General features: G+C 46.4%; 1 protein-coding gene across 1 annotated transcript in view; it reads left to right on the top strand.

Moving 5' to 3' along the window:
* The window catches only part of LOC140428309 (bactericidal permeability-increasing protein-like), a 117,763-nt gene that overhangs the window by 72,228 nt on the left and 32,920 nt on the right, over positions 1-12,615 (top strand). Inside the window, exon 15 of the mRNA XM_072514646.1 lies at positions 4,039-4,102. Within this exon, the coding sequence (XP_072370747.1) occupies positions 4,039-4,102 (64 nt within the window). The remainder of the gene's footprint in view (positions 1-4,038; positions 4,103-12,615) is intronic.

The raw sequence follows: 12,615 nt of genomic DNA, 5'->3' as shown, positions 1-12,615 counted from the left end.
GAGGTTACGATAGTCCCCATCCCACAAAATATGACAGTGTATGGAAAGGCTCAGTAAACCAAGGTCCACCACACTAAGAAAACAAAAAGGGACGCTCAATAGAGAATTAAAGGTGCTATATTTAAATGCGGCAGTGTACGGAACAAGATAGATGAGCTTGTGGCCCAGATTGTGACTGGCAGGTATGATGTGGTAGGCATCACAGAGACGTGGTTGCAGGGGGTTCAGGACTGGCATTTAAACATCCAGGGATTCACAACCTATCGAAAAGACAGGGGGGGCGGGGTTGCCTTGTTAATTAGGAATGAAATTAAATCAATAGCACGAAACAACATAGGGTCAGATGATGTGGAGTCTGTGTGGGTAGAGTTGAGGAACCACAAAGGCAAAAAAACCATAATGGGAGTTATGTACAGGCCTCCTAACAGTGGTCAGGACCGGGGGCACAAAATGCACCATGAAATAGAAAGTGCATGTCAGAAAGGCAAGGTCACAGTGATCATGGGGGACTTCAATATGCAGGTGGACTGGGTAAATAATGCTGCCAGTGGACCCAAGGAAAGGGAATTCATTGAATGTTTACAGGAGGGCTTTTTGGAACAGCTTGTGATGGAGCCCACGAGGGAACAGGCCATTCTGGACTTAGTGTTCTGTAATGAGCCAGACTTGATTAAAGATCTTAAAGTAAGGGAGCACTTAGGAGGCAGTGATCATAATATGGTCGAATTCAATCTCCAATTTGAAAGAAAGAAGGTAGAATCAGATGTAAAGGTGTTACAGTTAAATAAAGGTAACGACAGGGGCATGAGGGAGGAACTGACGAAAACGACTGGGAGCAGAGCCTAGTGGGAAAGACAGTAGTACAGCAATTGCAGGAGTTTCTGTTAGTAATTGAGGACACAGTACAGAGGTTCATCCCAAAGAAAAGAAAGGTTATCAGAGGGGGGATTAGGCAGCCATGGCTGACAAAGGAAGTTAGGGAATGCATCAAAGCAAAAGAGAGAGCCTATAATGTGGCAAAGAGTAGTGGGAAGTCAGAAGATTGGGAAGGCTACAAAAACAAACCGAGGATAACAAAAAGAGAAATAAGGAAAGAGAGGATCAAATATGAAGGTAGGCTAGCCAGTAACATTAGGAATGATAGTGAAAGTTTCTTTAAATACATTAAAAACAAACGGGAGGCAAAAGTTGACATTGGGCCGCTCCAAAATGACGCTGGTAATTTTGTGATGGGAGACCAGGAAATAGCTGAGGAACTAAATAAGTACTTTGCGACAGTCTTCACAGTAGAAGACATGAGTAATATCCCAACAATTCTGGAGAGTCAGGGGACAGAGTTGAATATGGTAGCCATCACAAAGGAGAAAGTGCTAGAGAAACTAAGAGGTCTAAAATTGATAAATCTCCGGGCCCAGATGGGCTACATCCTAGAGTTCTAAAGGAGATAGCTGAAGAAATAGTGGAGGCATTAGTTATGATCTTTCAAAAGTCACTGGAGTCAGGGAAAGTCCCAGAGGATTGGTAAATCGCTGTTGCAACCCCCCCTGTTCAAGAAGGGAACAAGGAAAAAGATGGAAAATTATAGGCCAATTAGCCTAACCTCGGTTGTTGGCAAGATTCTAGAATCCATTGTTAAGGATGAGATTTCTAAATTCTTGGAAGTGCAGGGTCGGATTAGGACAAGTCAGCATGGATTTAGTAAGGGGAGGTCGTGCCTGACAAACCTGTTCGAGTTCTTTGAAGAGATAACAAATAGGTTAGACCAAGGAGAGCCAATGGATGTTATCTATCTTGACTTCCAAAAGGCCTTTGATAAGGTGCCTCACGGGAGACTGCTGAGTAAAATAAGGGCCCATGGTATTCGAGGCAAGGTACTAACATGGATTGACGATTGACTGTCAGGCAGAAGTCAGAGAGTTGGGATAAAAGGTTCTTTTTCGGAATGTCAACCAGTGACGAGTGGTGTCCCGCAGGGTTCAGTGTTGGGGCCACAGCTGTTCTCTTTATATATTAACGATCTAGATGACGGGACTGGGGGCATTCTGGCTAAGTTTGCCGATGATACAAAGGTAGGTGATGGGTATGGAGGAGGTGGGGAGGCTGCAGAAAGATTTAGACAGTTTAGGAGAATGGTCCAAGAAATGGCTGATGAAATTCAACGTGGGCAAGTGTGAGGTCTTGCACTTTGGAAAAAAGAATAGAGGCATGGACTATTTTCTAAACGGTGACAAAATTCATAATGCTGAAGTGCAAAGGGACTTGGGAGTCCTAGTCCAGGATTCTCTAAAGGTAAACTTGCAGGTTGAGTCCGTAATTAAGAAAGCAAATGCAATGTTGTCATTCATCTCAAGAGGCTTGGAATATAAAAGCAGGGATGTACTTCTGAAGCTTTAATAAAGCATTAGTTAGTCCACATTTAGAATACTGTGAGCAATTTTGGGCCCCACGCCTCAGGAAGGACATACTGGCACTGGAGCGGGTCCAGCGGAGATTCACACGGATGATCCCAGGAATGGTAGGCCTAACATACAATGAACGTCTGATGATCCTGGGATTATATTCATTGGAGTTTAGGAGGTTGAGGGGAGATCTAATAGAAACTTACAAGAGAATGAATGGCTTAGATAGGGTGGATATCGGGAAGTTGTTTCCATTAGCAGGGGAGACTAGGACCCGGGGGCACAGCTTTAGAATAAAAGGGAGTCACTTTAGAACAGAGATGAGGAGAAATTTCTTCAGCCAGAGAGTGGTGGGTCTGTGGAATTCATTGCCACAGAGGGCGGTGGAGGCCGGGACGTTGAGTGTCTTTAAGACAGAAGTTGATAAATTCTTGATTTCTCGAGGAATTAAGTGCTATGGAGAGAGAGCGGGTAAATGGAGTTGAAATCAGCCATGATTGAATGGTGGAGTGGACTCGATGGGCCGAATGGCCTTACTTCCGCTCCTATGTCTTATGGTCTTATATACCTGTAACAACACCATGGTGAAGTGGACTTATAAGCAATCATTCATTCATTTCATTTCAATGGGTTAACTTTTTTTAAAATTGCATTTGGAGATAGTTAAGAATTTGGTCTTTCAGTGGTTAAATTTCAAAAGGAACGAGGAACTTTTACAACTTGCGAATGTTTCATAAGTAAAAAAAGGGAAGGTTGTTTAAATTAATCTGACCCAAAAGGGGTGGGGAGGGGGGTGCAATAGGAAGACAATTAATATATATATTATTTTATATATATATATATATATATATATATTTGGTAAAGCGGAGTGCAAAGAGGTGCTGAGGACAATGGAATTGAAGAGAAAAGGGATATTTAAGGAGGAGTATTGAGTTGAGTTTTGTGGGTTTTGTGGAGATATCCTGGGGACAGCTCTTTGCTGGGAGAAGGTGTGAACTCTGAAGTAGCCATCCAGAAACCAGTCTTGTTTCTGAATTTTCTTGGATTTCCACAACAGAGTGGAAGTGAGTGAGAAGTCATCTTTACTAAAGTGACAGCAGTTTTGCTGTGGGAATATTACTGCATTTTAGAGTTCAAAGTCGATAAGGGAGTGGTCCAAGAAGTTATCTAGTTGTGTGTTCTGACTAAGTGTTTTTGGGGGATGTTTTGTATGACTGTTTCAGCTGCGTAAACTTAATCATGTGTGTTTAAGTTTTATTTTCTTCTTGCTAATAAATCTTTTAATGCTAAACTCCCAAAAATATTACTGAAATTCAATGTTCCTGGGATCAGCATGTTTCTCCTCATATTCAACATACAAAAAAAGCATTATGCTCAGTAAGACAAGTTTCCCTTCCGGATGTGTCTTGCTCAGCAATTTACCTATGCTGCGGTCATAAAAATGTATTGCTACAAAGCACAGCCTTTTCTTTTACACAGAATTACTTACTGCTTGGAGCAACCCCTGATTTTTATTAGTCATTCTAGAGCCGACAGTTGCTCACTCTTAAGAGAATATGCCCTGGAGCATAAAAACTTATCATAGGCTAAATGTTTTGTAAAATTAATTTTCACTGTAACGACATTTGTTATACCAAAGATAAAATCAATGGAAGTGATGCTGAAGCTTGGGTTACAGAAGATGGTGATTCCAAAGATAAATGGTAAGTCTGTCTGAAATAACTACTGTTTAAATTGCATTTTCACAGTCATAGTGTCACATTGCAGTCTATTTTATTTATTCAAGTTGCCCATTGTCTCTGCTATCTGTTTTCTTCTTCATTCCTGGGGTGTGGGCATAGCTTGCTAGGCTATGGCCTATCCATAATTGCTCTTGAGAAGGTGGGGGGGGGGGGGGGGGGTGCTGCCTTCTGGAACTACTGCAGTCCATATGGTGTAGCTACACCCACAGTGCTCACAGTGGAGAAGTTGCAGGATTTTGACCCAGTGACATTGGAGGAAAGGCAATATATTTCCAAGTCAGGATGGTGAGCGGCTTGAAGAGGATATTGCAGGTGGTGGTGTTCCCATAGATCCGCTTGCCCTTCTAGATGGTAGTGGTCATAGTCTTGGAAGACCTTGGGAGGTCCAATATTGTGCAGGTTAGGTGGATTGGCCATGCCAAATAGCTCCTTGGTGTCCAACGATGTGCAGGCTCGGTGGGGTTACAGGTTACGGGGATGAAGTGGGAGAGTGAGGCAAATGATTGTGCTCTTTCAGAAGGTAGGTGCAGGCTCAATGGGCTAAATGGCCTCCTTCTACACTGGGGATTCTATGGTACTGTCTAAGGAACCTTGGTGAGTTCCTGCAGTGCATCTTATAGATAGTACACACTGCTGCTACTGTGCATTGGTGGTGGAAGGAGTGAATGTTTATGGATGGGATCCCAATCAAGTGAGCTGCTTTGTCCAGGATGTTGTCCAGCTTCTTCAGTGTTATTGGAACTGCACTCATTGCGGTAAGTGGATATGTGTGTATGAGCATTAGTAATTATTAATGAGTAATTTAGATACAAAGTCTCAGGCATATTTCTGGATGGTAATGGGATATCGTATTTTCAAACACAATCAAATTTGCTACAGGGTTGCTAATGTGATCCTGGGGTTAGTCTGTTGCAAGGATTAGAGTATGGTGAGAAAAAGTTTACATATTTCCACTTTGGAAAGTGTTGGCAAAGGATCTCCTCAGAAACCATCATTTAGTTTTTGCATGGTTCCAAAATAATAAATAAATCGGAGCTTAAAATGTTTCCTGGCAACCTACTCATGAACATGAGCCAGTTTAGCTCAGTAGGCTAGACTGCTGGTTTGTGATGCAGAACAAGGCCAACAGCACTGGTTCAATTCCCGTACCGGCTGAGGCTATTCATGAGATTATTCAACCTTGCCCCTTACCTGAGCTGTGGTGATCTTCAGGTTAAATCACCACCAGTCAGCTCTCCCCCTCAAAAGGGGGGAGAGCCTATGGTGATGACCTATGGTCATCTGGGACTTTACTTCCTTTACTCATGAACAACTAGAAGAGTAGATGCAGAAAGGATGCTTCTGCTGGCATCAAAGGGTCCACAGCTTGGGGGCACAGTCTTAGAATAAGGGGTAGGCCATTTAGGACTGAGATGAGGATGCGTTTCTTCTCTAGAGGTGGTGAATCTTTGGAATTCTTTACCCCAGAGGGCTGTGGAAGCTCAATGTTCAAAACAGGAATTGATCGATTTCTAGCGACTATGAGCATCAAGGGTTATGGGGATAGCATGGGAGAAAGGCATTGAGGTAGATGATCAGCATCGATCTAGTTGAGTGGCAGAGTAGGCTCAAGGGACTGAATGGTCTATTCTGCTCCTATGTTCATAGCTGTTCTTCTTTCTGACACTGTGAGGTTTGGAGAAGTCAACAATGGAGGTGACCTCTAAAGATTTTAGCATTGCTGGCCATATCATGGCCTTTCCTATTGGCTGAGAGAATGTGGTGGTGAACCTACTCCTTGATTTCTTGAGGTAACAAAGCTCTCACAGTGACGTAGGTGGACAATTCCAGGATATTAGTCCAGTAACAATGAAATGACGACACATGTCCAAGTCAGTTGGAGGACAACTTGGAGGTGATGGTGCTCAGATGCCATTTCTCCAGTGTTTAAGTTGTACCCTGGCTTAGTTAAAAGTGGAGGACAAAATAGTCGCACAGAAATCCTACTTGTAGAGATCATACATGCCAGAACATTGGGAAATATCTAGGAGATATCTTCACTCCCACATTAATATTAAAATGGAGCTACTAACCTTTGTTAGATAGACATTACTTGCATTTATTCCACTTGCTTCATAAAGTGCATACAATGTTTAAATTGTTTGGAGTTTGTTAGCGGGAGAGAATCTCAAAGAAATCACCAGGTTAGTCCTCACACCAAACGGTTTATTAAGCCGGTGGGGAAATGGCGTCTGTTAAAGCTAGTACCTCCCTCCGCCGAACAAAGGAAAAACATCCATTCGTGTACATTTTTCAAACCATCTACACAGTCCATTACGGCTGGACCTTGTCCAATAATATTGATTATAGATTGCATACATTAATCACATATCCAATGAAATTTGGCATTACATAAGGTGGGTTGGTACATGATCAGCCCATGACCTCGTGGACACGACTCATGGTACCTTGTTAAAATTATCTTCTCTGTCTTTATCTGGAGTCCTTGAGTCTTGACCATCAACAGCCATCCGGTGACATGGAAAACGTCTGCCCTCCTCCGCAGCTCCGCATCGCCGGCAACCTCGGTGCAGATTGGAGGATCTTCAAACAAAAGTTCCAACTCTATCTCGAAGCCACGGATCTTGAGGCTGCATCGGACGGCAGGAAAATCGCGCTATTCCTCTCCACAGCCGGGGACCACGCCATCCACATCTACAACTCCCTTACATTCGCTGAAGGCGAAGACGAGACGAAATTTAAAACTGTTCTACTGAAGTTCGACAGCCACTGCGACATTGAGGTGAATGAGAGCTAATAACGGTACGTTTTCCAGCAGAGGCTTCAGGGTAAGGATGAACCTTTTCAATCCTTTCTGACCCATCTCCGCATCCTCGTGCAGTCATGTAACTATGACTCGACCACTGATTCCATGATCCGGGATCAGATCATATTCGGGATCCATTCTGATTCGCTTCGCCAGCAGCTCCTGAAAGTCAAGCAGCTCACCCTCACCCTCGCCATCGAAACGTGCGTTCTCCACGAACATACTAACAATCGGTACTCCCACATCAGGGCGGCAGAAACGGCAAAGCTAACCTCCCACGAGGCGGAATGGGTACAGGCCATCGCACAAATGCAGGGCATAAGTATCGATGAGAGTGGCCATTCCGTGCTCTTTTCCCAGGCCCCTGCGCATGCGTGCCACCTCCGAGGGGACGGCGAGACCGACGACCAGACTGCGCAGGTGCGTACGTCATTCGACCGCACTGCACATGCGCGATGGCACACGGAACGCACAGACGTTGGTGCCATGACGTGTCCGAATTGTGGCTCCGCCCATTTAAAGCGGCAATGTCCGGCAAAATCACGACGGTGTCTACAGTGTGGCAAGCTTGGCCACTACGCAGCCCTTTGCAGATCTGCTCCACTGCCCAGCATCCAGCGATCCCAGCTGCGGTGCAGAAGCATCTGTTCAATACAGCAGGCCATGCCAGACTCCGACCCCGACAGCCCAACAGATCCTGATGCTGCGTGCCTCAAATCTCCATACCGGGTGGGCATCATTACGAAGCATACGCTGCCTTTCTCCAAGACAGCGACGCACCTCCTGGTCCTCAGCTTGGATCCTGACCGAGAGTGGTGTGCTGTCCTCACAGTCATCAAGGCTCGCATCCACTTCAAACTGGACACCGGCGCATTGGCGAACCTCATCTCCAAATCCGATCTCGACACCATCCGCGTCAGACCAAGCATTCTTCCACCGGCCTGCCAGCTCCTTGACTACAATGGCAATGTCATAGCTGCCAGTGGCTCATGCCAACGCGGAGTATCGAATAAGTAATTTAAAGCGACACTGCGATTTGAGATCGTTGGACCTGACACAGCATCCCTGCTCGGTACTCGGGCCTGCAAACTCCTGAACCTGGTTCACCGAGTCCACACCATGTCATCCGCACAGGCGACTGCCTCACCTGATGAGAACTTCCAGGCTGAAATTGATGACATCATCACACAGTACCACAGCGTGTTCGACGGAATGGGCACGCTCCCATACTGATCAAAAATCCTGCTCAAACCGAACGCCACCCTTGTGATCCACACACCACGTTGGGTGCCGGCACCTCTCAAGGACCGCCTCAAGCAGCAGTTACAGGACCTCCAGGACCAGGGCATCATATCAAAGGTCACAGAACCCATGGACTGGGTCAGCTCCTTGAAGCCGTCAAGAAGCCGTCAGGTGAGCTTCGAATCTGCATCGCCCCCAAGGATTTAAACCGCAGAATCATGAGGGAACATTACCCGATAGCAAAACGAGAGGAGTTGGCCAGCGAGATGGCTCTTGCCAAAATCTTTACGAAGCTGGACGCCTCCAAGGGGTCCTGGCAAATACAGCTGGATTCATCCAGTCGCAAGCTGTGCACATTCAATATCCCGTTCGGTCACGACTGCTACAACCGGATGCCTTTTGGCATCATCTCTGCCTCCGGTATTTCACCGCATCATGGAACAGGTGATGGAGGGTATCGAGGGGGTGCGTGTGTATGTTGATGATGTCATAATCTGGTCCATGACTCCTCAAGAACACATCGATTGCCTCAAGCAGGCATTCCACAGAATCCATGAGCATGGCCTCCGACTCAACAGAGCCAAGTGTTTGTTCGGTCAATCAGAAATCAAATTCCTTGGTGACCACATCTCGCAGCAAGGCGTGCGGCCAGATGCTGACAAGGTCTCGCGATCAACGCCATGAAGACCGCAGAGGACAAGAAGGCGGTCCTCTGCTTTCTAGGGATGGTCAACTTCCTCGGGAAGTTCATTCCCAACATGGTGGCACACACCACAGCCCTCTGCCATCTTGTCAAAAAGTCGACGGAATTCCAGTGGCTGCCCGCTTATGAGAACGAATGGCGTGAGCTGAGGGCAAAACCCACCACAGCCCCGGTTCTGGCGTTCTTCGACCCTACCAGAGACCAAAATATCCACTGACACGAGCCAGGATGGTTTTGGGGCGGTGCTCCTCCAATGGGATGACTCCTCCTCATGGGCCCCAGTAGTGTATGCCTCCAGAGCCATGACGCCCACTCAGTAAGGTACGCTCAGATCAAGAAGGAATGCCTGGGCCTCCTAACGGGAATCAACAAATTTCACGACTACGTGTATGGCCTCCCAAAAGTCACGGTTGAGACGGACCACTGGCAACCAGACCACATAATCCAGAAGGATTTGAATGACATGACACCTCGGTTGCAACGAATCCTTCTCAAGCTAGCCGCTATGATTTTGTACTTGTCTACACGCCAGGCAAAGAACTCATTGTTGCAGATGCCCTTTCCACACCGTGTGAACAAACTGACTTTGTCCGCCAAATCGATGCGCAGGTGCAATTGTGTGCCTCCAACCTTCCGTCCACTGATGAGAGGGTCATCCAAATTTGTGAGGAAACGGCCAAGGATCCCCTGCTGCAGCATGTGATGCAGCACCTCACGAATAGCTGGCAGAAGGGACAGTGTCCCCAGTTTTACAACTTCAAGGACGACCTGACGGTGGTGGACGGCATCCTCATGAAGCTCGATAGGATTGTGATTCCACAGAGCATGCGAGCTATGGTGCTCTGCCAACTCCATGAGGGTCACCTGGGGATTGAGAAATGTCGATGCAGAGCTTGAGAGGCAGTCTATTGGCCGGGCATCAGCCAGGATGTTGCCAACACGGTCCTCAACTGCCCCACATGTCAGAAACTTCAGCCAGCTCAACCCAAAGAAACTCTGCAGCAACAGGAGATAGTGACCTCCCCATGGTCCAAAGTCGGTGTCGACCTTTTCCACGCCAAAGGGCGTGACTATGTCCTCCTGGTCGAATACTTCTCCAATTACCCTGAAGTGGTGAAACTGTCCGAACTTGCGTCGAAGACGGTGATTAAACCATGCAAAGAAACGTTTGCCAGGCATGGGACACCGCTCACGGTGATGAGTGACAACGGTCCCTGTTTTTACAGCCAGGAATGGTCCGATTTTGCCCGCCTATACAACTTTCGTCATATATCCTCCAGCCCCCACTACCAGCAGTCAAACGGGAAGGCCGAAAAAGGGTTCCATATCGTCAAGAGATTACTATGCAAGGCTGCAGACTCAGGCTCTGACTTCAACCTGTTGCTGCTGGCATACAGTGCATCACCGCTGTCCACTGGGTTGTCTCCCGCGCAGATGCTCATGAATCGCACTCTGCGAACCACGGTTCCAGCCATCCATGTTCCAGACCTTGACCACCTCACGGTCATACAAAAGATGCAGTAGTCTCGTGCCCAACAGAAATCGGCATACGATGTTCATGCCACGGATCTCCCCGAGTTGGTCCCAACTGATCGTGTTCATGTGCAGTTGCCTGACGGCAGCTGGTCCGCCACAGCTGTGGTGGTTAAGCAAGTGGCCCCGAGATCGTTCCTCGTCCGCATGGCTGATGGTTCCTTCCTACGATGCAACAGATGGGCGCTGCGCAGAGTTCCACGCCCGCCACCTAACCATGATGTCCCGCCTCTCGCAATTCTTCCTCCGGATGTGCCCTACCACGAGGCCACCGATCTACCAGCAATCCTGCCGACCTCTGCGACCACCGCATTGGCAGCGGTCCTGCCTATCCAAGTGCAGGCGGCCCCTAATCCACCCTTGAGGCGGTCAACCAGAATTTGTCACCCGCTACAGAGACTAAACTTATAGACTGAGCTTTTGCACAACTGTGTTACCTTATCGTTTTGACCTCTGGAAATATCGTTGTTACCATTTCATCTGCCCTATATCTGCACTAGCGACACCTTCCTGTGTACATAAGGTCATTTTAGCACATTCTGTATATAGTCACTCACATATACACATCCACACGCACATGCACCTTAATATTTATTATCTCAACACACACAATATAGAAGAAAAAAAAGGGGGGGGGAAGAGATGTCATAATATACATCTATGTATACAATGGAGTGCAGACAGGCAGTGATTGACACACAGGATGACCAGTAAGCACACTGAACAGAGCAGCCAATCACCAGACAGGACACGACCACTATAAAGCCAGAGGGCACCAGTTTTCCCGCTCTCTCGGGACCCAGCCTCTGAGACAGTCAGAGTTAGTGAGCTGGCCAGTGCCTACACCATGTGGTAGCTAGTAAGTCTGGTTAGGCTAGTATCAGTTCTCCAGTCAAGTCAGCATAGTGTCAACCCACAGTTGAACATGTATAATAGTTTAGATGTTAAATAAAATCGTGTTGCATCTTATCAAGTGTTGGAGGTCTGTCTCTCGCAGTTCACCTCGGCCCAGCCTACCTAACACATCAACAGCCATTTTTGTTTTTAGTGTTATGAACTTCTGTTAGCTGCGTGTCTGTCCTTCTGTTAGCTGCATGTCTGTCCTTCTGTTAGCTGCGTGTCCGTCCTTTCTGTTCGTATAATGATTCTTAGATTATAAAATTACACACATAGTTTCTACACTATTCCTACAATTTGCCTCTGTACAGACATCTAAGCCAGGGCACCCTTGTCTGAAATATTCTTTCTAAATCTGCCTTCAACAGAGATCTTGAGTAATTAGTTTCCAAATTTGTCCCTCCAAAATTGGATTATCCAATTGGAAAAATTATGGCCGAGATCTCCCAATTCCTCTCTGCTAATATCCTATTCTGAGAAAATGGCAGCTTGCAAATCCTACTGTGCGAGACACAAGAAACTCTGAGTAACTAAGGCACCATCATACCATGTTGTTCAGACCCTCGGGGAACTGTGTAGATCACATTAAAACCAGTGTCCTTACACAAATAATTCTTCAAGCATCCTTTCACAATTTGTAAGCTGCATTACGTCTTTTGCACTACATCCAAAATATTGAAATTGAGAATGTTTCATTTTCCAAGATCCTGTGTAGTATTATGGTGACTTTAGCAGTATGATCAATTTAGAAGTGGCTGCTAACCCCAGTGTGTTACCTCCACAGCATTGCTAAAATACAATTTAAATTGTAAATGGTTCATATATTCAAACTATCTCCTAAAGAGTAAAGTGTGTCCGTTTTTTGTGAAATCAAATTCAATACTTTGGTCTAACATTCTAGACCATGCGCTGTTGCACTAACTTTATATAGGGATGAATTTAAACTCCCTAAAATGGGATGGGTTAGGGTTGAGTGAGATGTCAAGTTTTCTTTCCCCTGAAATCTCAATCCCAGCCCCTCCCTGCTCACTTAGGTTTAACTGAAGTGGGAGAGGAGGCCGACAGCCAACTTCTTCCCAAGAGGCAGGTTGGCAATTTAATTATTATAGTGAGGCTGCTCTTAATAGTTTAACCTTGGCCAACCGAGATTGCCAAGCCTCAAGAAATCCAGCAGCTCAGGAGAGAATGTTGCTACAGCGCTGCTTTGGGCCTGAAGAGACAGCAGCACCCTCCAGGCCTACCGCCAGGATTGGGTCCCCTTACCCCTTCCCACCATCCATGAATTCCCCCATC

This window comes from Scyliorhinus torazame, chromosome 8 (genome assembly GCF_047496885.1).
Source record: "Scyliorhinus torazame isolate Kashiwa2021f chromosome 8, sScyTor2.1, whole genome shotgun sequence".
NCBI lineage: Eukaryota > Metazoa > Chordata > Chondrichthyes > Carcharhiniformes > Scyliorhinidae > Scyliorhinus > Scyliorhinus torazame.
The sequence above is the reverse complement of the archived record's forward strand: the minus strand, read 5'-3'. Positions and strand labels throughout refer to the sequence as shown.